Raw genomic sequence first — 27,635 nt, 5'->3', positions numbered from 1 at the left:
TTACCCTTAGTATTAATTATTTTTTTTTCAAATTAATTTCAACACACAATGTAAACATGGGATACTATGGTAAAATGGTCATTTTATTAATTATTTTTTTTTAATAGGTGTGTCAAGTCAAATTGTGACAAGTAAAAGCAAACGAAAAAGTATTAACAATAATTTAGCAGAGAAAAAGTAAATTAAAGATTAAAATCTTATCCCATGGGGAAATCTAGCAAAATTCCTTGATTATTGTCTCAAACCATGCTCCTAAGCTCCTATCGTATTTGGAAAAGTGAGATCGAGTTTAAGGGAAAATCACTATTACTGAACAGTGATTCTACAGGAGAAAAAATCTGATCGCAGCTGCAATATCACTGGTGCGGAGAAAATGTAGTCGGAACGAAGATCACTTGACACGAGTGCCTTCATAGAAACGGACCTCATCTCGTTGGAAGGAATCCACAGATGCGAGAACCTTTCCAACCGCAACTTTGCCGATGCAGATGAATCTTCATCGAAGTGGTTTGTTTCGATTCAGACACATTTACCAAAGCAGAACTATTCCATCCACGACATCATCACAGGCATTGACCTAGAGCCTACTGGCGCAACCTCGTCGAACTGGCAAAGGGGCACAGGTGCAATTGAACCAAGTTCGACAACACATCAGTTTCAAAATTCAAGTCAAACTCGAAATCAAACCCCTGAAAATCATTTGGAATCCTATGGAAACAAATCAAATATGTCATTAGACTAAAAACTATATTTCGAACCTGTTGAAATCATCAAATCACCGTTCCGAAATCGTCTTGACCAAAGTTAACTATAAGTTTTTTAAACTTCAAGATTTAGACCAATGACCCGAATCACTCTCAAATGCCTCGGGACAGGAACCAATTATCTTAAAAATCACCTTCCATACCTAATAGAGCTACTAGAATTCCATGTTGAGCTTGTTTACCTAAAGTATTGATTTTGGGCATATTTACTAACTCTCAAACTGAGAGACTCTCTCAATACTGATTTGATCACCTCAAGAATTCTGTCATTCATTCGTCAGATATCTGAATCATACAATTTTAAGAATTTTGCTTTTCACATTCATTCTACAGGATCAAAACGAGGCCTTTCCTCGCTAGTTGGAATAAAAACCTCAACAGCAGCCTTCCTCCATCTTCCTATCCTTGCTACCTATGAATATATATATATATATATTGGTAAATATTGTGGTAAGTTTAAAATGAATAAGTAAAATGACTGGAGGGAATATTCTTCGGGGGAAAAAGTGCTTTTAACCTCTCGTGTAGCTAAACAAGCCATTAGTACCCATAGGGGTCGTTTGGTTTGAAAACAAGTTATATCAGAATTAGTTATGCTGGATTAATTATTCTGGGATAAGTTATCCTGATATTATTTTTTAGTGGTTGTTTGGTTTGTGGTACTAAAAATAATATGTAGTGCGTCTTTTGTAAAAATATATTGTTTGTTTACTAAAATACCCCTCACTTTAATTGACTTGATTATTTTTACATTTCACATTCAGCTTTTGAATATCTATTCCATCTAATGTGATTAGGCCTGAATCTGGATCGTAAAATCTTTGCAACAATGAAATAACTGTTGATTTTCCTCTCCCACTCTCTCCCACCAGAGCAACGATCTAGCATAAACATATATTCTACATCAGGATCGTTGATAAATTGTGTTTTAAGACCACAAAATGATTATGGCGGTAAACAGAATATTATTTACCTGACCAGAGCTAATGGCAAGGCATAAATCTTTTAGGACTTGAGCCTCAGGTCGTCTTGGATAATTGAAACTGACATGTTGGAACTCAATGTTTCCCTTCAGATTGTCCAATGTCATTCCCTAGTTATCACTCGAGTCTATCTTGGATTTCCTGTCAAGAAGAGCAAAAATAGAAGATGCACCAGTTTTGGCTTTGGTGGAGTCAGGAACAAGGCTGAATGATCGAGAAAGCGTGTTAACTGTAAAGACGAGACCATAGAAAACCTGAAATTCAGAACTAGCAAAGTTAAAATGACAGAGAAGGAACTTATAAAGAGACACTTGACACAGGTTTTATCATTTCCCCTCGAGACTCACCCGAAGAACCTCAGCAAATGTGACCTCACTAAACTCAATCAAGCTAGCACCAGCGTAAAAGCTGACAGCATAAGCATAATACCAGCAGAACATTGAAAAACCAAAGCGTGCAGAACTCAATAGCCCTTCTTTTATTCCAGCTCTAACTGGACCTTCACATTTTCTTTTGTACTATTGCACCACCTTCTCTTCTGCAGAGAAAGAAGCCACTGTTCTGATACTTCCAACTGCTTCACTAGCAACTTGACTCGCATCCTCGTATAGTTTCTACAAGAAAATCTTACTTAAATAAGCACTGTTAGGGTGCGTGCCCTACTAATTTTAATATTTTACTCTACTAGTTTCCTATCTGTGGAAGTAAACGTGGTTCACATAATTAAAAGCTGAACACAGTGTTTTTACGTGAAAAACATCCGGCTCAAGAAAGGTGTAAAAAACCACGACCTATACCTCTACAGTATTTAACCCCTACTTACTATAACTCTTGAGCCTCAACAATCAACAATATTACAAGACTTTTTGTAAAACTAGGAATTAAAACTTCCAACTCTTATACTACAAAAACACAAATCTTCCCAAGTCTTCGAGTTCCCTAACTTGAAGCTCCTAACCCAGTTTATAGATTACTGAGACTAGAACAATGACTCATTACAACTCAAAGAACCTATCTGCTACAAACAGGAACCTATCTACTACAAACAGTCCAAGACTTTGCTAACTAAAGGACCAGGTTCTTGTGAACTGTTTTGCTGATTGTTGATTATCTTATCAGTGCATGAGTGAATGCTTTGAAAGTTGTTTCTTCCATTTAAGCCAACACCTGATAGAGTCCTTTAGTTGATGTATATTTCTATCCTCACTAGCACTCCCAGTTAGTTTCACTCATTCTTTACTGCCTTCTCTCCCTCTTGTTGTTTGAATAGCTCTTCTTGATTATCTCATAATTTCTGCAAGACTTCTTATTCGACCGAACTTCTTCAAGATTTCTTATTCAACTCAACTTCTGCAAGACTTCTTGTTCAAACCAAACTTCTTCAAGATTTCTTGTTCAATTCAGCTTCTGCAAGACTTCTTGTTGTGATAAGTGTTATCCACTACCATTTTGCACGCAGATTCATTTTTTCAATAACTTGCCTACAGCTTTGTTCACTTGGATGGAACAGCTTGCACAACATATTTCATTCACATGTCCATCATCAAAACTTCACATGCCCTAACAAGCACTAATGTCATTCCTGAGTTATTGCTCGAATCTATCTTGGATTGTCGGTCAAGAACTGCAAAGATTGAAGAGGCACTAGTTTTGGCTTTGGTGGAGTCAGAAACAAGGCCGCCTAATTAAGAAATCGCGGTAGCTATCAAGCTAACAACATAGAAAACCTAAAATCCAAAACTAGGAAAGTTGAAACGACAGAGAAGAAACTTATAACGAGAGTCTTAACACAAGCTTTATCTTTAGCTCTTGAGACTTACCGGACTCAACCAACCGAGCACCAACATAAAAGCTGATAGCATAGACAGCGTACAAGCAGAACATTGAAAAACCATAACCTGCACCACCCAATAGCCCTTCTTTTATTCCAGCTCTAACTAGAACTTTACTTTTTTTTTGTTCAATTGTATCTGCATTCTTAACTGTACTCAAGCGATGTACAACAATTACTGTAGTTCGATTGATCATGACACTATCCAATGTCTCTTGAACAATCCTTTCGGATTCGCATCAAGAGCACTTGTGCTTCATCTAGAAGTAGAATTTTGGGGTCCTTTAGTATAGCTCTTGCAATAGCAATTCCTTGCTTTTGGCCTCCGGATAACTGACTTCCATAATCGCCAACTCTGGTGTCTAATCCCTAAATTAGAAGGAATAATGGACCAAAAATTTTGTAAGATATTGAGAAGAACTTGAGTTAGCTATAACTTGATCAAAAAGTAGAAATTGAAACAAAACCTGTGGCAATTTATCAATGAACTTGGATGCATTGGCAAGTTGAACTGCATCTTTAATTTCTTCAAGAGTTGCATCATCCTTCCCATAGGCAATATTATCTTTTATCGTCAAACCAAATAACATAGGTTCCTGGCTAACAAGGCCGATTTTCCCCCTGATCTGTGTAAGCTGAAATTTTTTTATATTTATACCATCAATTAGAACTTCACCAACCTGTGGATCATAGAACCTCACTATTAGACCGATCACAGTCGATTTTTTATTTCCACTTCGCCCTACTAGAGCCGTCGTTGTTCCCTTAGGTATCGATACAGAGAAACCATCAAATATGCTCTCGTTTGGTCTTGTAGGATAACAGAAGTGAACATACTTAAACCTGGTGAATGTAAGCTTTTGATAAAAGTTGAGAAGTGAAAAAAAAGTATCCTTTTCCAACTCTTGTCATACAGTTCTAATTGAGCTTATTGTCTGTTCAACCACAGTTGCAGCTTCTGAATAAGCAGTTTGTGCACGGGATGCTAATTTCGCCAGAATGATAGTCATGACATCAAAAGAGAGGATAAGTGGTGGAATTGAAGTTGACAAGACCAATGTTAGACGCCACCCCTTAATAAAAGTTATTATTAATCCAACAATGAATGTCGCTGATACTTGGATAAATTTTCCAACCTGTAGTTTAATGTGAATGCAGTTCATCATGCTAAGTCTTCTAGATATCTCAAATGATGAACCTATCCTTTTATACAGAAATCTACTAGAGCAGTTATTGAAGGGACTGGTTACCTGTGTGGCTGCAATGACGGCAAGTTTTCCAAGGCAAGATTTTCTTTTAACATTCTTCTATTAGATATATACATATTCGCGGCAATTTTATCCAAGTCACCAGCTCCCTCAATTTTCATTTCAATTATATTTCTTATGGAGAATCTAAATGCTTTTCAATTGGAGACCCATGCTGCTTGCAAGTGTCCATTTGCATGTGTAATTATACAAAAATGAGCAGCAACCACCACTGCACAACTCGACGGAGCATCAAATTTGAAACCCGAGAACCTTTACGGCCAGTCAACCATAGCAAATAAGCACAAAAAATACGGGAGGGAAGTGAGATTACTCAATTTAAATGAAAAAAGAAAGACAAGCAGTTGGTCTGTGAAGAGCTGGGACCATTGTATCAATTGATTCTATACTCATATATTGTTCAAACTAACATAAGTTGTTGAACTGATGTTGCAGAAAATAATAAACAATTAGACAAAATTTAAAACCAAACTTACAATAGAAAATTTGTAAGCTGCAAAAAGAAGGCTACCCTAGCCAAAATACTGCAACAACCCCAAGAAGAGGACCGGATATAAGCTACTCTAGAAAACCTTACTTCAACTATGACAGAAGACCACTGGTAAAATGGAACCTCTGATGGGCTGACTAAAAACTGCACAATCAGGTATAATCAGATATAAAATTCCCATGTGCACTTTTCCCACTTTTGAAATTTCACTGGTGTTAACATATGCCAACCACCAGCATTATATGCACAAAGAGCCACATAAATCAATCAATTTTCATGGCTTCAACCAGAGCTCTATATATAAGCAATTTTGAGTCATTTTTATGTTACTAAATGGGTTGATGGGTTCTACACCTACAAGACAAGTATGGCCCAAAGCACAACATTCTTTACCACCACAAGGTTTTCAAACCAATTGAAATATTGGTGACTTCCCTGACCCACTTATCTAATATGCACAAGAACCTACGAAAGTCGTATGCTATGAATGCAACCCTTTTTTATATTATTTTGTACCTTGCTGCTCTAAACCATGAAGCAGTTGAAACCACTGGTCAGGACCATCCCCTGTTCTTGAAAAAGAAAAAAAGAGGCTCCTTGCCTATGGCTTGCCTAATTAAGGTATCAAGAGAATCATTTCCCTCGTCTGCTTTCATTGCAGCTGGAGTAGCACCACCCATGCTGATCTTTGCAATCGACATCAATTCTCAATTAAGACTCATATAATTGAACTGCAGCAGAAGTTATCAATTAGTTATTAAAGGCACTAGGCACCAACCAATTAGTTACTTTTTTTCAAAGAGAAAACAAACATCACCAACACCTATCAGTTTAAAAGGGCATGCTTATTTGATGTTTTTTACACAAGCTTTTGGACTACAATATAAGAGCAGTTTGTCCGAACGCTAGTCTGATCCCAGAATGTAGAAACTGATCGAGAGAAACTACAATAATTACCATTTCAAGAAGAAAAAGAATAAATAAACTCCTCTCCCATTACACATGACAACAACAACGAGAACATCTATGAGGCCAAACTATGCACTTAATTTTCCAGAGAAACTGAACACAACTGAGGCCACCTTCTTCGAAAGGTAAAAGCCATAACATATGATAAACTTTCTTATCATATGTTCATACAATCTATTTTCTCCTTATATATATAATGGTAAATCTATTTCTAGCAATAAGCCACAAATTTAGCATGTACAAGGAAAACTGAGGACAAGATAATGATACTTCACTATTTAAGTGGCACCACATGCATCATGAAGAACCCAAGTCATGATCCACATACATACAACAACAACAACAACAACAAACCCATTATATTCCCACATAGTGAGCTCATCCACATACATATTTATTTAAAACATGAAATAACCAACTGTTTGACAAAGAGTAATCCTTCGTATTCAGGGAAATGGGTAACAGGGCAAGCAATTTCTCTGGTCCCATAACAATAACAACTGATCTTATGTACTTTAGAAGCTGCAAAGAAAACAACTGTAGCAATACCAGTAACTGGTCTTACATAGCAGCAAAATGGAACCAAAGCTATAACGAAACAACAATAAAAACTGCACATAAACTGATAACCAGTAACAAATTAACGTTTACACGAGAGTTGATCTATTTAATAGACATTAGTTATAGAAAATTACATCATTCTCATGCCCTACATTAGTTATAGACAAAAGAGTATGAACATGACTTGAGGATCAAAAAGTGGCACTCCAATCAAACTTTGAAATTGATAGTGAGCAAAAACTAACACACTAGTGCCACTACTTATATACATAAGCTTATCATACTTCAAAGTTTATCATTGACGACCATAAACATCATTGTCTGATACTCAATCTCACCCATACGTAAAAAGATTTCCATTTTTTTTACATCTCCACAGATAACCATTTTGGCTTTGATACGTTGCTCTATGGTGTACAAATCAAATGTGGGGGATTCAATGATGGAATAAACTTGATCACGCATATCAGAGTGGCTACGAATTCCAATCTTGTCAATTAAGGCACCAATTCTTTTGTCTTGGATTTTAGTAAAGTCTTTTATAACTCCCGTCATACTATTGAGAAATGTCTCATTAACATCCTCCACAACTTTTTACCTTTTCTTGCTTTTCTCTTTTTCATTGACACTAGAAGAGAATTTTTTAGCATATTCGGGTTGCTTTTCAGATGATACGGGTACGACCACGAGGATGCACGTATGTGAGAATGTGTTGTACCCATCCAATAAAATGTCCAAGTGAAGTGTAGAGAAGACCTTGGATCACACCAAAACTGACCCTAAACTTGCACTCCAAGGGCGCCCTTGGTCACATTTCATTAAAGGGACCTTTGGTCATTTTACCTATTATTTGTAATACACTATAAATAGAATGATGTAGGGTTTTAGTCATTAGTTTTGATGAATATTGAAAGTTGTAGACACTTAGACATTTCTCTCTTGTGAGAAAGGCCCCTATGGCCAAACATTGTAACTAGGGATTTCAACTTGAGTGTGGAATCACTCGTGTTGGATTCAAGCTTGGAAACGTTGGATTCTTGGGATATCGAGGTCCCCCTTGTGCCACATAAGAGATAGGTGAATTGTAGTGTATAGTGTTAAGGGTTCAAGAGTGGAATATGCTCTTGGGTTCTTAAGATTATGCCTTTTGTTGTTGTTTCTTGTGTTTTTGAAACCGTTGGTTATTATTATTGTAATCCTCTTGTTTTTCACGCGTTGATGCTGTTTTGGGTGTTATATACATCATTGAATCTTGTATTCTTCTTGTTAGTTGCGAATCCGAGAGTGGTCTCCAAAAAGGTCCTTGGATCCTTAAGATTAGTGGACTGATTTGGAGTGTGTTTCGTGTTCTCCTTTTTTGTCGTGTATCATCAGATCTGTCAGTACGTTTATGAGGAGAGCCTCTAGCATATTCATTTGCAGATGCCCTGTAAAACTAGGGTCTGTATAAGCATTTTTAGATTCTTCGGTAGCTATATTTGGTCCATGACTACCTTCATCTTCATCTTCATCAATATTAATAGGAAATCCCAAAGTCATATCAATAGAAAGTCCTGATGTTTGATTCTTTAAGATATCCTCAACAACATCTAGTGGCCCTTCTGCATGCTCTCCCGTTGCCCTATCTTTGCCAAATATTTCCTCCCAATCTGCAAATATTGGCCTTTTTTTAGTATTCATATTTCTTGCTTTCGGTTCATCCTAGACAAACAAGTAGAGAAAGATGACAATGGCATATGTATCAAGTATAAATTATGAAAAAGAACGGAGAGAAATATTTATATGAAGTAGTAGATCAAAATATTAGTTACCTTTAAAAACTTTTCCCATTCTATTGGATCATCAACAATTATGGTTCCGTCACTATATTGAAATTCCAAACACTTCGACCCTTTAGTAAACTTATGTGTGCATGACTTCTCTTCCATGCTTTTAGTTTAGAATTGATATGTAGTTCACCTTTCAATCCACTGTCAAGATGACGTTCACGTAAATACTACTCCAACTCCGTCAGGTATCCTGGCCTAAAGGTTCCATTATCGGCTCTCCAACCATTAACACATAACTCTTTTAAACCATCTATAAGAGAACTTTTTCTTCTGGAGTCCATGTCCTTCGGGTTGAAGGTGTTGATCTTCTTGATATTTTTGATCTTTTTGGTGGATTTATTGAAGATTTTCGCTATCCATTTTTGTTTATACAATCTTATGAAACTAATCATCATTAATATTAGTTACCATCATAAGGAGCATAAGTATCTTTAAAATATTAGTACTTAGCATCACAATAATAAATATTCACACATTTTACAAATGAAAAACTAAAAACATAAAGTACTAACACATCACAATTAAAAAAACTAATTAAACAGTAACTTTAACAAAATTTATATAACAAACAGCTAAAAGTGATACACCTTACTGTAATATCAAAAACTAAAGAGAAAAATATCCAAAACACTATAAAACATATTACAAGCACGAAATAATTTAAAATATCAATTATTTAAGTTTGCATTCCACATTGATTGAGCCAACTCCTCCCTCTATGTAGTCCATTCCTCTGATGATTCAACAACATCAATGTTATCTTATTGATATTCTACTTGTTCTTCTATATCAATGTCTAAGGGATTCACTTCCATCTCTCTACTAATAAAATTATGTATCAAACAACAAGCACTAATGATCCTATTATGAATCTTAACTGAATACCATGAAGCACTTCTAAGAATTCCCCAACGTCCTTTCAAGAGACCAAATATCCTTTCAATAACATTATGAGCCCTAGCATGTTTCATATTGAAAAGCTCTTCTCGACATTGAGGTGCTGGGTTGTCACTTTGCCAATTCCTTAACCAATATCTATACCCTCTGTAAGGTGAAAGAAAACCATTTCCATTTGTATATCCCCCGTCACACAAATAATAATTACCTAAAATATAAACAAAAAATAGTTACTTTTATGTAACATTATTGATGTAATATAATTTTAATGTGAGCATGTGAATTATATTACCCTCAGAAATTTTCAAATCAATTGTTCACGTTATAGCATTTCGTAATACACGACCATCGGCAGCTGATCCTTTCCAACCAGGTAATACATAAGTAAAATTGAGATTTCTATCACAAACTCCCAGTACGTTAGTTGCTATTTCTCCCTTTCTTGTCCTGTATCTTGGTTTGTCCTTAGATGGAACTCTAATTTGAATGTAAGTTCTATCCAATGCACCTAAACATCCCTATAAAATCAATTATAGTATCATCTCAAATTATTAAAATTTCTTTGTAAAATTATAGGTTTTTACTTTACTTGAATTAATAGATACTCAATTGAAAGTGCATAACCTTAAACCATTTCCATCGATCGTCACTCTCAACTTCAAGCACCGGCTTGAGATTAACAAGTAATAATGGAGTTAGTCTGAGAATAGCTCTCAAACATTCGTTGAAAGCTTGACTTACGCTCCAACCCGATCTAACATAATCAATCTTAATAGATCTATTCTTCTCATGATGAGCCAAAATATTTAGAAACATTGCTAACTTTTCACTACTTGATATATATTTGCTATCAGTCAAGCCTCCAACTTCCTTAGTTAAGAGAACTAAAGTATGAAAGGAATTTCTATCCATTCTTAACTTATCGATACATGTTGAATCGTTGTCTTCTATGATATAATTTAAATAAGATATAATTTAGGAACTCGATTACTAAATTGGTACCTAATCATATGCTTATTTCTTCTTATAGAATGACCGTAAATAGCCATATAAAGAAAAACACACATAACAAGAAATTGTTGGCTTAATATCTCCTCAAGGATGATAAAGTATTCAATATCGGATTGTAGTTGATGATTCATAAGAAAACCTAATTTTTTCACAAAAAAATAAAAAGAGTTAATACAAAAATAAAATCAACTTTTCAATTAGAAAGAATCAACGAGCACAATTTTATAATTTCAAGCGGATAAAGAGAATAAATTTTTTTAATACATATTAGAAAGGGGCTAAAACTAATATTTCATCATCAAAACGAGAGAAAAGGGCCAATTAATAACAAATTAAATTCATAATTATGATTTTCACATATTGCTCTTTCATATATAGTTGGTACTATTTTCACAAATTTCATCTCAATATATATGTGTATAAAACAAATACTAACAAAATCAAGGATAAAACAAGTAAAATATGCAGAACACACAAAATGATTATAAAAATGATTATAAGGGTCTGCATAATATATATACTAGAGGAGCATGGCCCTGTCAGTACGGGTCCAACATTAAGATATTTATTTATCTTTTCAATCTTGATATGTTTAAATAAAAAATTTTAATAAAAGGGTTGCATATGTTTTCTAGGATTCATCCGAAATCTAGCATGAGTTCAACATATGTTATTTTAATATGTATTCAGACAATTTAAGTTGTTAACTATTGTAATTTATAATATTTTTTATGTAATTTTTAAATTAATATACTCTACTTTTCTTGTCCAAATTTTTGAGGCATTGATAGTCAATTATATTTTAAAAATAATTTAAATTTTTAATTATTGTGATTTATAATACTTTTCTTCTCTTCCAATTTTAGTGACAATAATATAATTTTAAGAGTAGACCAAATATTTTATATCTTTTAAATTTTTTAAGTTGTTAATTATTGTGATTTCTAGTATTTTTCATATAGCTTTTTTGAAATAAATAACATATTAAATTATTTTTATATATTTTAAGTTATTAACTATGAAAATTTATAATACTTTTTATGTAATTTTTGAATAATATATGCTACTCTTCTTGTCCAGAGTTTTGTGTCGATGATAGCCAATTATATTTTTTAAAATAATTTAAATTTTTGATCATTGTAATTTATAATAATTTTTCTATTTCAACTTATGTGGCACAATGCTTACATGACCATAATAATTAATTAGGGGTGATATAGTAAAATGTAATTATTATTATTTATTATTTATTATTTATTATTTTTATTATGTGTATGTATTCATTCAAGAAGAATTTGGAAACATTTAGAAATGTGTTGAATGTTACAAATGTTAATAATCCATTTGGTGCTTCTTGATTTCTCTACATTTATCTCTTGTATGTTTTTACTCTTTTGCCCTTTGAGTAGATGTAGTAATTTTTATTTTTTTTTAAAAATATCATAAAAAATTTTATTCATAGTATATATATATATATATATATATATATATATATATATATACACACACACACACACATATATAGTAAAATCGTGGATTCCATATTATTAATTTTTCAATACATAAGTGACTTATAATAATTAATTGCGGGTGATACATTAAAATCACGATTGAAGCAACAGAAATAAGTCAATTTTTTTTTGTTATTTATTGTTATTTACAGTACTTTTTATTTCATTTTCAAATAATATATGTTGCTTTATATCTTCTTCTGTCCCATCCCAATTTATGTGGCACTAATATAATTTTGATAGTCAATCAAATATTTTATGTTGACATATCATTTTGTTATTCTTATTTTTCTAATATATAAATGACTTATAATAAGGAGTGATATAATAAAATCATCGTTCGAAAGACGAAAATTTAATTTAAAATATTAAGAGTTAATTTTGCATTTTATGTCTATTTTATTTTTCATTAAATATTATTTATTTTCTTAATACCTAGATGACTCATAATAATTAATTTAGAGCGATTGATTATGTTATTACTATAAAAATTAATATAATTTTATCATATCCTATAGTAATCATCGATAATATACCAAAATAGTATATTAATTAAATATGGGATGCTATATTTGCAGATGCAAAATATGATATTATTAAATATTATTGGATAGTGCAACTACTATATATTTTTATTTATTTCTTGTTAACTTGATACATATTGACCCAACACAAATTCTAAGAAAATATTCATTAGAAATTTATTTTATTAAATTAAATTTATTAATTTTGTACTTTGAAAATTTTAAGTTAAGTTTAAATATTAGCATTTCTATATAAGAAAAAACTAATTTTAAAATTTAAATTTACTAAAATAAATAAATAAATAAATTATTTTTCTATATAAAAGTCAATTAAAATAATAAAATTAATTTTCTGTAAATATTTAGTTGCAATTAATTAAGATAATTTTTTATTTTGTCATGATTTATGGTGCACCGATAAAATTTTGATAGTTGAATAGAACTTTTATCTATTTTTAAAAAACAATTTTAACTTGTTAATTATTGTGATTTATAATAATTTTTACGTAATTATCAAATAATATATTTACTCCTTGTGTCCCAATTTTATGTGGCTTCGATGCAATTTTGAGAATCAACTAAAATTTTTATATATCTTTTAAATATTTTAAATTGTTAATTATTACGATTTGCAGTATTTTTTCTTTTATCTCAATTTATATGGCATTGCTAAAATAATGAGAGTCAATAAAATTTCTATATGTCTTTTAAATATTTCAACTTATTAATTATTGTGACTCGTGGTAACAAATTAGTTTTGAACATGATAGACAATTAAATAAATTAAAAAAAAATTACTTCCAATACGTAGTTATAGTTAATTAATATAGATTAATAGAATATATTAAATATTTAAACCATTATGATGAAATAATAAAATTATTATATATTGGGCTATGGTATGTAATTAAGTGGGAGTGGAAGGTTTATTTGGTAATTGCATGAGAGGTGGTCGAAACCACCTCTTCTATATAACTATAAAAAGTATTTTAACTTGTTAATTATTGTGATTTATAATAATTTTTACGTAATTATCAAATAATATATTTACTCCTTGTGTCCCAATTTATATGGTTTCAATACAATTTTGAGAATCAACTAAAATTTTTATATATCTTTTAAATATTTTAGGTTTTTAATTATTATGATTTGCAGTACTTTTTCTTTTATCTCAATTTATGTGACATTGCTAAAATAATGAGAGTCAATAAAATTTCTATAAGTCTTTTAAATATTTTAAGTTATTAATTATTGTGATTCGTGGTAACAAATTAGTTTTGAACATGATAGCCAATTAAAAAAATTAAAAAAAAATTACTTCCAATATGTAGTTATAGTTAATTAATATAAATTAATAGAATATATTAAATATTTAAACAATTATTATGAAATAATGAAATTATTATATATTGGAGCATGATATATAATTAAGTGGGAGTGGAGGAATTTTTTCGTAATTGCATGAGAGGTGGTTTCTACCACCTCTCATTCAATACTATATAATTTAAAAAAATATTTTAACTTGTTAATTATTGTGATTTATAATAATTTTTACGTAATTATCAAATAATATATTTACTCGTTGTGTCCCAATTTATGTGACTTCGATACAATTTTGAGAATCAACTAAAATTTTTATATATCTTATAAATATTTTAAGTTGTTAATTATAATGATTTGCAGTACTTTTTCTTTTATCTCAATTTATGTGACATTGCTAAAATAATGAGTGTCAATTAAATTTCTATATGTCTTTAAATATTTTAAGTTATTAATTATTGTGATTCGTGGTAACAAATTAGTTTTGAACATGATAGCCAATTAAATAAATAAAAAAAAATTACTTCCAATATTTAGTTATAGTTAATTAATATAAATTAACAGAATATATTAAATATTTAAACCATTATTATGAAATAATGAAATTATTATATATTGGAGCATGATATGTAATTAATGGGGAGTGGAGGAATTTTTTGGTAATTGCATGAGAGGTGGTCTCTACCACTTCTCCTGCAATACTACATAATTTTAAAAAGTATTTTAACTTGTTAATCATTGTGATTTATAATAATTTTTAAGTAATTATCAAATAATATATTTACTCCTTGTGTCTCAATTTATGTGGCTTCAATATAATTTTAAGAATCAACTAAAATTTTTATATATCTTTTAAATATTTTAAGTTGTTAATTATCATGATTTGCAGTACTTTTTCTTTTATCTCAATCTATGTGGCATTGCCAAAACAATGAGAGTCAATAAAATTTCTATACGTTTTTTTAAATATTTTAAGTTATTAATTATTGTGATTCGTGGTAACAAATTAGTTTTGAACATGATAGCCAATTAAATAAATAATTTTGTTTTACTTCTAATTTGTAGTTATAGTTAATTAATATAAATTAATAGAATATATTAAATATTTAAACTATTATGATAAAATAATGAAATTATTATATATTGAAGCATGATATATAATTAAATGAAAATAAAGAATTTTTTTTAATAATTGAATGAGCGGTGGTCGAAATCACATCTTTATGTAATAGAAAAGAAAAGAAATATTGCGGTAAGTTCAAAATGATTAATAAAAGTGACTGAAAGAAATATTTATCTAGGGAAAAAAGTGTTTTTAGCCACTCGTGTAGCCAAACAAGCCATTAGTACCCTTAAGTTGGTAATTCCAAAAGGATAATAAAGTAAATAAATTAATTGACTAGTTATCCCAGATTTTAGAAAGTGAGCTAATAAAAAACGCCACGTGTTTAACTTGCTCTCCTTTTGTGGAGCTGCATCCAGCTCCTTCAACCACTCATGCTAGGTGTAAATGCTCCGAATCCTGCACAGTCCTGTGTATTCTTGCCATTTCAGGAGAGTCAACCTTCTGATTCTTCCTGGGACCTCAAACTCCTGTCGTAGTCCTCATCTTCATCGCCGTCTTCTTCTTTAATTCTTCAATATAACAAAATCATCTCCATTAAAGCTGCTCAACATCTCAATCGCTTCACTTTCTGCAGCTTTCCTCTCCTCTCTGCTGCTCACCGAATGTCGACATCATCATCTTCGTCGAAAACCGGCGACGCTGAAGCTCTACGCCGGCATCGAATTCTCTCTAGTCAGCTATATTTCGATGTGCCTCCTTCTAAGGTACAACTCTAATTTTGAACTAGTTAGTTTTCATGGAATCTCTCTGATATTAATTTTGTTCGATTAGGTACCATTGATATACTCGTCATCCTACGACATTGATTTTCTCGGGATCGAAAAACTGTAAGAACTACATTTTATGCTACCTTCAAAATTAAATTTGTTCGAAAGGAATTTGTTGTCATGTTACTTGATTGCTAGTATCCTTATATATACCTAGAAAGGGAAGCATAATTGTCATTAAGAGCGGAAAGTTCTAGGAATGGTTACGTCTAAGACGTGTCCCTGTAGTTCTGGCTGACAACAGTGGCAGATCCAGGGTTAGGAGATTGAAGAATAAAATGGAGTGTTTGAAATTTTAACTTCGAATGAATTTTGAACTACCTAAATCACTGAACCGTGAAGGGGAGCCTTGGAGTAACTGGTAAAGTTGCCGCCATGTGACCAGGAGGTCATGGGTTCAAGCCTTTGAAACTGCCCTTTGGAGAAATGTAAGGTGAGGCTGCGTACAATAGATATCTCATTGGGCTCGTCCCTGGACCTTGCGCATAGCGAGAGCTTAGTGCACCGGGCTGTTTCTTTTTTTTTTTTTTCCTAAATCATTGAACCAACTTTAGTCTTGTGTTCATGTGATTCAAAATATATATATGTATACAACAAATAAAAAATTTAGCTCTTATATATACAATATAATTTTTTGCCTGGCGGTTTGGGTGAACATCCTTTTTCCCCGTAGATCTGCCCCTGGATGAGAGAAAATAATTGGTGAAATTCTAGAAGTGCAATTGAAGTACCAAAGCTGGTTATTCCTAGCTTTGTATTTTATGATACAAATTTCTTGAAGTTGAATGTGGCGACTGATTTGCCAGTGTTTGGAATGGATTGGCATTTGTTCCTGGTAAATCACAAGGATATGAGATAGGGAGCCTTAAATAGTGCAAGTTTGATGGAGATTGAAAGATGATTATTAACTTTAGCCTATTTACACGAGTGGAAGAAAATTATACTGTAGTGAAAAATCTATTGGAGTGTAATAGGGATAAATAAAGGAGAAGAGATAACATAAATATAGTTAACTCCAAACTGAATGAACAGTATCTCTATATTTAATCTAGATACATTCCTTCTGCCCAGTTTAAGTCCATTTCATTCAACGCTAAACAATTTTTCTTACATGAGTTTGTTGCGTTTATGAATCAGTTCTTCCAGTGTGTTATATTATTTAGTTAAATCCTCATCACTTCCATGAGATCACTTCCCTTAATGTGATATTATCTCTACCTCGTCTCTTTTTATCACAATCATCAAGTCTCACATCTTGACAAAATTCTTTTAGAGATATGGGAAAATCATATCATGCAATTTTTTCTTATTTTATTTATCCAGTCTTGATAAATATATATTGAACACTCAAATATGACAACATTCATCTGGTGTATACATTGGGTTAATCAATGTTTACTTCTGTATAATGGTGTCATTATGTAGAGCTTTTGTTTCTTTATGTTTCATTTTTATAACTATCTTTTCTTTTTCTTCTTTTGTCCATCCCGTAAAATGGAAATGGTTAGAGTGGACTGGAATCATGGTTTTGATATATTTCTTTGCTTCAATTTGAAGCCAAGCATCATTTTTCTCAAATTCCATTTGATTTTTCACCTTTTTAAGTGAATTTTAGCTCTACCATTTCTCACCCAAACGCACCTAAGAATGTAGAAATATGCATTATTTAACCTAAAGAATTGTGTCACTCGTCAACAGAACGACCTAAAACTCTCCACCCCCAAAACACGCTTGCCACTGGGAAAGAGTTTATAAAGGAAATGTGGGGCTATGGTTGAAAACTTGAGAATACATATGTTAGCACTTGCATATGAAGGTCATGGGTGTGATTGTTACTCATTGACAATATGGCAAGGGCCTCATGTCTATACATTGCATTTCCTGCACTTCAGGTGAGTATCCTATGTTGCTCGGACTCTTTAAAAATGTCATTGGGTGCATGTCGGATCCTCCAAAAATAGTATATTTTTAAGGGATCCGACATGGGTTTGACAACATCTTTGGAGAGTCTAAGCAACTTAGAGTCCATGTTCGCGGTGCTGAATATCTATTCAACTTATTATTTTTTGAGGGAACAATTTCTATTAACTTTTTTTAGAAGATATATTATTGTTCTTCTGAAAGAGCTTCTGCCTTATCTAGGTTTGGATTTAATTGGATGCCTCATTCAAGCATTTAACTTTACAGGCATCCATTTGACTCTTCTAAATGGGGACGAATTTGCCGGTTTCTCACTAAAGAAGGTATCATGCACCAAAAGCATGTAGTTGAGCCTGCGGAGTCGACAAAAGATGATCTGCTAGTGGTAGCAACTTCTACTGTCAATAGCAATATAGTCATCTATTGATTTATTAGATTCTTTTATATAGTATTCCTTACAGGTGGTTGAGTTAATTTCAAACATGCTCTTTCACTTTATCTCCCTTAAGTACATTTATGTATCTTCATGCTTGCACCTTTGTGGGCTACTTTAATCAACTTGATGAACCAATATTTCTGAAGAACACAGTATCAGTTCCTTTTGACTCTCAAGTAATAATCACCTCCATCAACTAAACCTAGATGCCATCATATATAATATTCTGAGCCCATCCACCCTATTTGAGTTCAACATCTATGTTTTGAGGATCGTTAATCAGAATAATTCCTTTGGAAGCCTTGTAATGCAAATTATCTAACAACCAGTTTAATGGCACCTCATTTTCCTATGTTTGAGTCCATAAATGCCGAGGTCAATTTGCTGTTTTTTAAAGGTGATACACAACAAGTCAATGCATCTAGTTCTGTTTTCTTATATATTTGCAATTTTTAGTTGTTGAAACAGGATATTGTTGTTCTTTGATCTGATCTAGATTCTGTCACCAATAATACTTAAGCCTTTGGGCTGCAAATATTTAGTCAACTATGAGGATCCTTATCGCTTACATCTATGTTCGTCAGTGTTCAGGTCCATTTGCGATCTCATTATGGTGACTTGCAACACATCCACTTCTATGTTTCTTGCATGTACAGAATTTACAAGACACCTTAGGATACTCTTTGTCTTATTTCCAATCTAGGTGTTGTAACCTACTTATCTGTTAACAGTAGTCGGTTTGTCTAGCATTCACATGGACTGTCCTTGTACCTGACAATGTTGATGGGTGACTGATAAATGTTTTACCATTTCTGATGTAGGTGCATTCAGAATCATACCTGAAAAGTTTGAACAGCAGCTTGAATGTCTCCATGATTGTTGAAGTAAGAGTCAAAACTGAAGTCTGATGTTGTTGGTGTGCATTCAGCATCAGACCTGTTTTCACTCATTAAGAGTTGGTTTTCTTATTTCTGTTCTCTGCATTATCTCATGAGTAGACCTTTTAGGTCCCTCCTGTTGCGATGCTTCCTAATTGCCTTGTGCAAAAGAAAGTTCTTCACCCATTCCGCAAGCAGGTGAGTTTAGTCAGTTGCAGATCATCTTTTTTTTTTTCCTAGTTCTCTGCTTCAGATTTTGTTGATAATTTCTGTAGGTGGGAGGAACAGTTTTGGCTGCAAAGCTTGCAAAAGAACGAGGATGGGCTATTAATGTCGGCGGTGGATTTCATCATTGTTCATCAGAGAAGGGAGGTGGTTTTTGTGTTTATGCTGATATATCTCTTTGCATACATTTTGCATTTGTTCATTTAAAAATCTCAAGGTACACTAAATAGTAACTCATGTGTAATATGTGATTATGTACACTTGAAGGTCATAACATCTCAATGTCATTAATAATGACTTCTTTTCTTGTATAGAGTCATGATAATTGACCTTGATGCGCACCAAGGAAACGGCCATGAAATAGACTTCTCTGAGGACAGTATGTTTTAATCGTCATTCATCTTGCATGTTGTGTGCCATTTTAATATTATTGATTGGTGTTGGTTGGATTCATGCAGGAAGAGTCTTTATCCTTGATATGTACAATCCCGGAATTTATCCACTTGTGAGTTTCTATCTTGAACAATCTGCTGCATCTTGATTTCCTCTCCGTTCCTTGTTTTTGACATGCTCCATTCCTTACATCTTTTGATTTCTAATTCTCTTTCAATGCGGTGATAGCATTAAAAGATAGCAGTACTGATCAGATATGTATTGAATTGTTTTCTTTACTTTTAGGATTTTGAAGCAAGAAGGTACATTGATCTGGGAGTCGAAGTTAAGGTTAGATTCTAAGATTATAAAACAAGTTATTTATTTACTCGAACTACACTAACATCTGTGTCTTGCTAACTTCGGCAGAGTGGGACTACGACAGATGAATACTTGACCAAGCTAGACTGTGCACTTGAGGTGTGTAATTGAACTTCTTGTTGCCACTTCCCACACATCCTTTTTTACTTAATAATACAACTCGTTGTATATGGTATTCGTACGTGGAGAAAGATTGTCATGTAGTGTCTATAATTAGGGCTCAATGTAGTTATGTATTTTACTAAATTTTTTAGGAGCATTGTATGAAGAACAAGGTCATCCTTTTGTTTTCATCTACATTGTAGATACGGTGTCTAGCATTTCCTTCATGCTGATCAGTGTACTGTTACCCCCTTTTTTTTTTTTCCTATACTGCTTTTTGTGTAAAATGGATATTCCCTCTTGTGCAGCACGATGAATCTTTGGACATATTCTCTCTTGTGTAGCACGATGAATCTTTGGACCTTCAAACGTAAAACCATATACATTTTTGTTGTAAAGGGATTATCATTTGAATTAAAAGCATTAGTTCCCTGTCTTCTGATTCTTCTATTCTTTTTTTGTTTGTCAGAAACATTCAGAGTTTCAGACACATTTAAAAGATTCTTTTTCTTTCCTACCGAGTTCTCCATTATTGTATTGATTTCCTTTTAATATAAGACTGATTGTTATCCTAATGGGCTTCCAGGTTGCAGAGAAGAAATTTGATCCCGATTTAGTTGTTTATAATGCTGGGACTGATATCTTGGACGGGGATCCACTTGGCAGGTTGAAGGTAAGAACTGCCGTCGGAAAACAAGCTATATGCGGCTTGCATGTGTGTCATTCAGAAGGCCGTTCTTCTTTCCGTAGCAAGCTACATAGGAGATGGAATTATAGATCTTATAATTATTACAAGCTTATAAAATTTTATAGATTTTTTATACAACTAATTGGAAGAGTATTCATAACAAGCAAATAATCATGTAGTTTGGGATGTAAAAGTGCAATCTTTTTCTGTCAAATCAAAATATAAAAGGATCAACTATATGTCTTTTTCTTGAAAGGGAGGATGAAGATGAGAGAGATCCCAATTCTGCTCAAACCATAAGATACTACAACTGAATTATGGAACATACATGCAGTCCATTCCTTCCGTCTAAGTTTTACATGATATCATTACTGGACATGAATTTTAAATATTTGATTGACTTGTATACAAGTAGTGGAGGAAGATGGTTGAGTGATTGGTTAATAGCTTGGTGGAGAAGTTATAACTTTGATGTTTCTATTTGATTAATTAAATGAATTTGGATTCGTAACACTTATGAACTGTAATAAATAAAATTATTCAATCGTGGTAGACATTTCAGCATGTCTCATAATAGAAAATGTGTTATATAAAGTACTATTGATATTTGCTCCAGCCTTTTTGTATAGGCTGGGCCCTAGAGGAGATTAGCGTGTTTGAATTTTAGGAGAACTTGGTCACAGAAAGGTAAAATATCAATAATGCTTTTGTCTCTTTTCAAATCTGTTAAGTAGCCAAATACAGGTGCCTTGAATTTGTAGCAATACTATTTGGTTTTATTGGAGCAGTTTCCATTTCGCTATGTTTATGTTGCACGGACTCTTCAAAATATCATTGGGTGTGTGTCCGATCCTTTAAAGGTAGTGCATTTTTTTGGAGAATCCGACATGGGTGGGGCAGCCTTTTTGGAGAGTCCCAGCAAACAGTGTATGAATGCAACTGCCAGATATATTGCTCATTCAATTGCAGACCATAGAGTCTTATTTCATTTCTATGTCAAAAAGAAGGGAGAGTCCTGAGTTTATACCTAATCATTTGTACATGCCTGTGCAGATCAGTCCTGATGGCATTGCGAGAAGGGATGAAAAAGTTTTCAGGTTTGCTCGAGAGAGAAACATCCCCGTTATCATGCTCACATCAGGTTGAACCTATCCCCTGTTATTGCACCATGCCATTTAAAATAATTTTGGTGGAATTGTTTCGTATGTTGCCAGTAACTGATATCTTTTAATTACATTTCAGGCGGTTACATGAAATCCAGTGCCAAAGTTATTGCTGATTCCATCATAAATCTTTCGAATAAATCTCTGATAGATATGAAGAACTTATCAACTGGAAAAGCATAGCAGGTGAATGTCCTTCAGTTGCTACTTTGAAAGGCCTGGAATTTGACCTGTGTGGTAAAGTCGAGATTGCTCATTTGCAATCTAAGAAAAAAGAATAATTTCCGTTGATAGTTATATGCTGTCTGGAAGCGAGAAAAAACTTACTAAGATTTGTGTATCTTAATGCATTTCACTAAGAATGTAAATTGTGTATGTGCTAGTTCATGTATGAAGCAACTCATGTAGCTTGAAATCATCAACAAATCAGGATGTGGTCGATGTGATGGATTGTGATGCAGGTAGGAACATAGTTCAAAGTTATGGATCAACCCTCGCCAACCGATTAAAACCTGTTTGCGTCGTTGCTTAAATTGATTATTTATTAATACAGTTGTAAGCCAAGCTATCGTTGTTAGTCCTAGTCCTATATCGTTGTTCAGCAGCCCATATGATGTTAAACTGATATCCAGAAACTTCATCTATGTTGGTCTGTATGGCCTATGTAACATTCCCGTTTTTGGGCGAGAATTTGAATCGTTATTTCTACGTATATAGATTCAAACCTAATGATTCTATGTTAATATAAGTATAATGATTAATTCTACAGTGTGGGAGCATCTTTGGAGATGAATTGAGATCATAAAAATCTCCTAACTCAAAGATGAGTTGAGAACTTTTCTATCGATTTGAGTTTTAGTGGATGTTTTAACTTTGGTCAACTCTCAACGACCATTACTCCTAAAAATATAATGAGTTAGTGGCCTACTATATATCAAATGAAAGATCTTCGAGCCTTCTTTCTAATGCATCCGATTTTATCTTAATCTGATATCAGAGTAGAAAGTTATGCTCATCTTACTTGGGAGTGTTTGTCTGTCAAAAGGTGACAAATAAGTTGACAAGCTGTCAACAAGTTGTCGAGTTGTCAACTCAAGGCGTCAATCTTAACCAGTAAATGGCCAAATCCAGTTGAAGATTGACGACTAAGTTGATGAGTTGTCAACAAACTGACGGGTTGTTAACTTAGTTATCAACTGAGAAATTCTTGCAATTTTTAAAGTTTTCTTAGGGTATTTTGGTCTTTTTCTCACCTCAAATTCTACCCCATGACTTAAATCACTCCATACACATTACTTAACCACCAGTTATCAACTTTTCAAAGCTTATTCTCCTCTCAACTCTCAAGAGAAAGAAGTTTGGGTTTCTTTCAAAACTTATCAAAAAAGTATGTAGAACTATCCTAACGTTCATAGGCTTGAAAAGCTTGTATTACAATACTAAATTGTATCAATATGTATATGGTATGGGTTTTGAAATTGTTTGAAGAGCATGAATTATGAACCCCTTTTTATGATGAAATTATGTATTAATTATGGGGTTTTTATAAATTTTAAATCATGTTCGGGTGCATGTGTTATGGATTTTGAAATAAATTCGAGACCATGAACTATAAACCCTTTTTTTGATCATGATATTTATACATTGACTAGTGTTGGGGGTTATTTAGTGAATTATGGTATTGTTGAGTATTAAATGCTTTTTTTATCAATTATGCATTGTTATTTTATGTATTTTTAAAGGGGTGTTTCTTATTCTAAATGCTCTTGATTTGTAATGGAGAATTGCATGTGATTTATGAAAGAGATAACCATCTTATGTTAAAGACTTGAAAAGAGAATGTTTTTGCATAAGTTTTCATATGCTATTTGAAATAAGAACTCTCATGTGATGTTTAACTCCTTTGTTGATCATTAACATGCTTTTGAACGAAAGGACTATGGACATGATATGGCTTGCAAGTCTGGGTATGACAATACCTATTACAGAATGTCCTTAACATAAAGGAAAAAATGTTTATAAGCATGGAATATGGTTTTAAGAGATTAAAATTGGGCTTAAAGAGAGTTGGATAGTTATCCGAAGAAGGCACAAATTTAGATAACTCATTGCTGGAAATTATATTTTGTCGACACGAGATTTTATGTTGTCCCAATTAGGGATTACGACACCGTGCTTTGTGATCTTGTGTATCATCATGCAGAGACTCTACTCTTTGTGGCAAACTTTGATTGGGGACTTGGACGACGAGTTAATGGTGGACTCACATAGCTCGTGGGTATCATGTTTGTACAGATATCATCTAGCTCAAAATTAAAGCATAGAGTTGAGTCAATATTTTACGAGAATGTTGTGAAGCTCATTAATAATGTGTCACGACCCGTGCCGAGGCTCTGGCCGCGACGAGCATCCCGAACCATGATGGCCCGGGCACCCCCTTTCTATCTGGCAATCATGAGCACCATTCATAAACAAGAAAGAAAAGATGCGAAAATAAAAAAATGGAATCATGGTCATGTTCTGAGTTCAATTTAACAATACTGAATGAAATCCATAAGTATCTAGACAACATCTACTTCAATCTACAAAATCTCTAATACATCAGAAAGTAACAACTTAACTAAAAATGGGACACAGTTGGACCTAAAACTAAAATGAAATAACAATGTTCTAAAAACAAGCCTTCCGAAATAAAGAAGGTTTACCAACTGCACACTTCTTTCTGATAAATCTACGGCTTAGCGAAAACCTCTAGACTGAGCCTCAGACCCTGAAATATAGGGGGTCAATATAGAGGTACTGGTACGCAGAGCAATCCAAAATAATGTATTTCTATATATATAACATATATGAGAGCAATTCATAAAACACTTTACATATCATATATGAAAAACACATGGGCATACTTTAAATGGCTTTGAAACATTTTTTTGAAATCATAAACCCATATTTATGTTACTTCTGAGCTAGATGGCACACCCTATAATTTGTAATTCCATGGGCTATATGGAATCCTTCCTTGACTCGACGGCCAAGCCTCCAATTCAAGTTTGCCGCAAGGATTGGAGTATCAGTATGGGGAGACACGCAAGACCACACAGTATGGTGCCATGATCCCCAATCAAATCAACATGTCATGGTAGTGCACAAGAACACAAAGCATGGCTCCTAACCATAGTCCCAAAGTGGCACGACATAAATCAAGGTACACAAGACCACCCAACATGGTACCATAACCCCGTGTCGGCAAATCACGGTTTCTCGCATTGAGTCTTTCAACTCTTACTTTCTTTGGGTAACCATCTAACTCTCTTTAAGCCCATTTTTAACCTTTTATAAACATGTATCTTTCTAAATTCAAAATCTGAATGAAAATTTGTATTCTATTCTGTTCTGTGTTACCATAACATTATCTGTATTGGTATCATTATACCAAAACTTGCAAGTCAATTTCTAAGCCATAAAATATCATGTTACAGTCTTCTCTTTTGAAACATCATTTTCAGACCACCAAACTAGTCAAACAATGTAAGAGGATATGTATAGTGAAATTCATGAAAACAAAGTCAAGGATCCTCAATTCAATTCACAAACACATAGTGGTCAAGTATCTTGTAACAAATCATTGACTTCTCCTTAAAATCATCACTTTAATTTATGCAATTAAGAAAGACACCCTCTCTTCAAGCCATCATCAAAACCAAGTCAATAAATAGTAGTAAAGACATTTATGTCATGCTTCTCAATATGCAATCGAATAATTCATAACGAGAGAGGGAGTATAAATATTCGTGCTCTCAAATCAAGTTTCAAACATTCAACCCACATATGAACATATATGAACAAAATTGAGTTTAAAGGGGGAAGACCTCAAGACCAAAACTTTATCATCAACAAGGTTTCATCATGCATAATTGTAATTGTAAATCCAAATCCCTTTGTAAATTCATGATTTCTAGACATTTATTCATCATTAAAATAATTTCACCATACCTATGTAGTTTTAGGAAAATCTCACGTACCTTAGATTAAAAGGTTTAAAGAGTAGAAGTCGAATCTTGATTTGTTCCTTGGAAATTTTGGACTTAAAGATTGATTTCTTGCTTTTTTGTTCTTAGAGAAAATCCTAGTTTGATCTTGTTTTTGAGAGTGAATAGGGAGTTTTGATGTTGTATAACTGATGAGGATTGATTAATAACATTTTAGAGAGTGATTAAATACATTGGGGAGGTTTTCTGAAGAGGAAAAGTACCAAAACACCCCTTTTAAAACATCCTGCCTTCGGAACTTTGAATTTTGCCCGACGGCTTGGTTGATGGACCGTCAGGAGGGTGATGGACTATCACCTAGACTGTTGGGTCATGTACAGTGACTTAACTTACTATTTTTGGGGCGACAGAAGGCTTGATGGTCCATCACAAACCTGACGGTCCGTTGGGTCGGCCATCGCACCCTTGACAGGTTGATACCTTTCTGTAAAATGGGCATAAATATTTACTCTAATATTGGATTAAGGCAAATCTAGTGGAGATAGAAAGAAGATTCAAAGAAAATTCGTTTGATATATAGTAGGACCCCTAATTAGTTATATACAAAAAGTTATTGTTGATTTAAGTCGACCAAAGTTTAGACTTTCACCAAAACTCAATCGATAGAAAAGCTTTCAACTCGTCCTTGAGCTAAGGGACCTCTATGATATCAATTCATGCTCAACTATATTACCAAACTACGTAATTGATTAACTCACCAAATTTGCATCGGATTTATTGGCTTTTGGAACTATTACACGTAAGAATGAAGGTTTACATTTTAGCCCGAAATGCGGGTTGTTACATTATCTTCCCCTTGGGATCATTCATCACCAAATGATGGGTGCGTACTTGTTGAAGATCTAAAGGTATGAAATAAGGAACGTAACCTCACATTGAACATTTTTGTCAATAATATATGCACAGGCATCAAAAGAGCTTCATGATAACCCCTAGTGATACGCGTAAGCACGAAGTTTGAGGTAATGGAACATTACATAGGGATGACCTTGCACATGAGTTCTACTAATCATTATCATCACAACATAAGGCATGAGTCCAAGGCCCTATTTACATCGGTACTCATCATGAAATGAGATCTCATGAAAGACATGATTTGAAAGCATTCTTCACTTTACAAAATACAACGAATGGACCTTAAGTTTAGAGACACTATTCATCTATGCCCCAACATTAATCAACATGCTTCATCATTTGCAACTTACAATTCTCCCATAACACATCTAACCACAAGAATTTGTGCCCCGCTGTATAATACTTCTATGTTGAATCCCAACTCGAAGGAAAGAGGTACTAACTTATACTACGGGACTGTAGTACCCCGTATTTTCCTAGCCTAGATTAAACCTTAGTACATGGGATATCATAAATAATTTTTTTTGAAATACTCAGTAATTTTTAGATTAGAGTCTTCCATTGTGTAGGAAATTCAATTAGCTTTCTAACGATATAAAATTTGCCTAAATCCGACAATCGGGTAAGAAGTTATGGCGATTTTAAGTTCCAGTCATTAAACATTGTCATTCAGGCCAGTAGCGCATTGCGGAGTGTGTCAAAATAGCCCTTGTCA

The 27,635-nt window shown here is 33.2% G+C and overlaps 1 protein-coding gene and 1 pseudogene across 7 annotated transcripts; one reads left to right on the top strand and one right to left on the bottom strand.

Moving 5' to 3' along the window:
* Positions 1–306: 306 nt before the first annotated feature.
* Positions 307–8,794, bottom strand: LOC107874464 (annotated as a pseudogene).
* Positions 8,795–15,388: 6,594 nt separating this feature from the next.
* Positions 15,389–22,529, top strand: LOC107873544 (histone deacetylase 2). 7 transcript variants are annotated; one of them, XR_007056936.1, is made up of 16 exons: positions 15,389–15,556; positions 15,659–15,788; positions 15,856–15,911; positions 18,039–18,156; positions 19,029–19,091; positions 19,215–19,283; positions 19,361–19,527; positions 19,625–19,689; positions 19,769–19,815; positions 19,989–20,033; positions 20,112–20,162; positions 20,752–20,838; positions 21,714–21,780; positions 21,912–21,994; positions 22,096–22,202; positions 22,400–22,529. XR_007056936.1 is itself a non-coding variant. In XM_047414631.1 (15 exons), exons 1-15 carry the CDS (start codon positions 15,456–15,458, stop codon positions 22,105–22,107), a joined length of 1,161 nt encoding a protein of 386 aa, XP_047270587.1. In that variant the 5' UTR covers positions 15,389–15,455; the 3' UTR covers positions 22,108–22,529. The 7 variants fall into 7 exon arrangements, 5 of the variants coding, with proteins under 5 accessions (XP_047270587.1, XP_047270589.1, XP_016575914.2 ...); XM_047414631.1 differs by having other exon boundaries at positions 22,096–22,529; XM_016720428.2 differs by lacking the exon at positions 21,714–21,780 and having other exon boundaries at positions 15,392–15,556; positions 21,907–21,994.
* The last annotated feature ends 5,106 nt before the right edge of the window (positions 22,530–27,635 follow it).

Source organism: Capsicum annuum, chromosome 6, assembly GCF_002878395.1.
Source record: "Capsicum annuum cultivar UCD-10X-F1 chromosome 6, UCD10Xv1.1, whole genome shotgun sequence".
Classification (NCBI taxonomy): domain Eukaryota; kingdom Viridiplantae; phylum Streptophyta; class Magnoliopsida; order Solanales; family Solanaceae; genus Capsicum; species Capsicum annuum.
This window is presented reverse-complemented; position numbering and strand designations above follow the sequence as displayed.

Coding starts and splice junctions, on each gene's coding strand:
- LOC107873544 (XM_016720428.2), top strand. CDS start 15,456: ATGCTAGGTGTAAATGCTCCGAATCCTGCACAGTCCTGTGTATTCTTG. Junction 15,912..18,038: donor TTTCTCGGGATCGAAAAACT/GTAAGAACTACA, acceptor TTAACTTTACAG/GCATCCATTTGACTCTTCTA. Junction 20,034..20,111: donor ATCTGGGAGTCGAAGTTAAG/GTTAGATTCTAA, acceptor TAACTTCGGCAG/AGTGGGACTACGACAGATGA.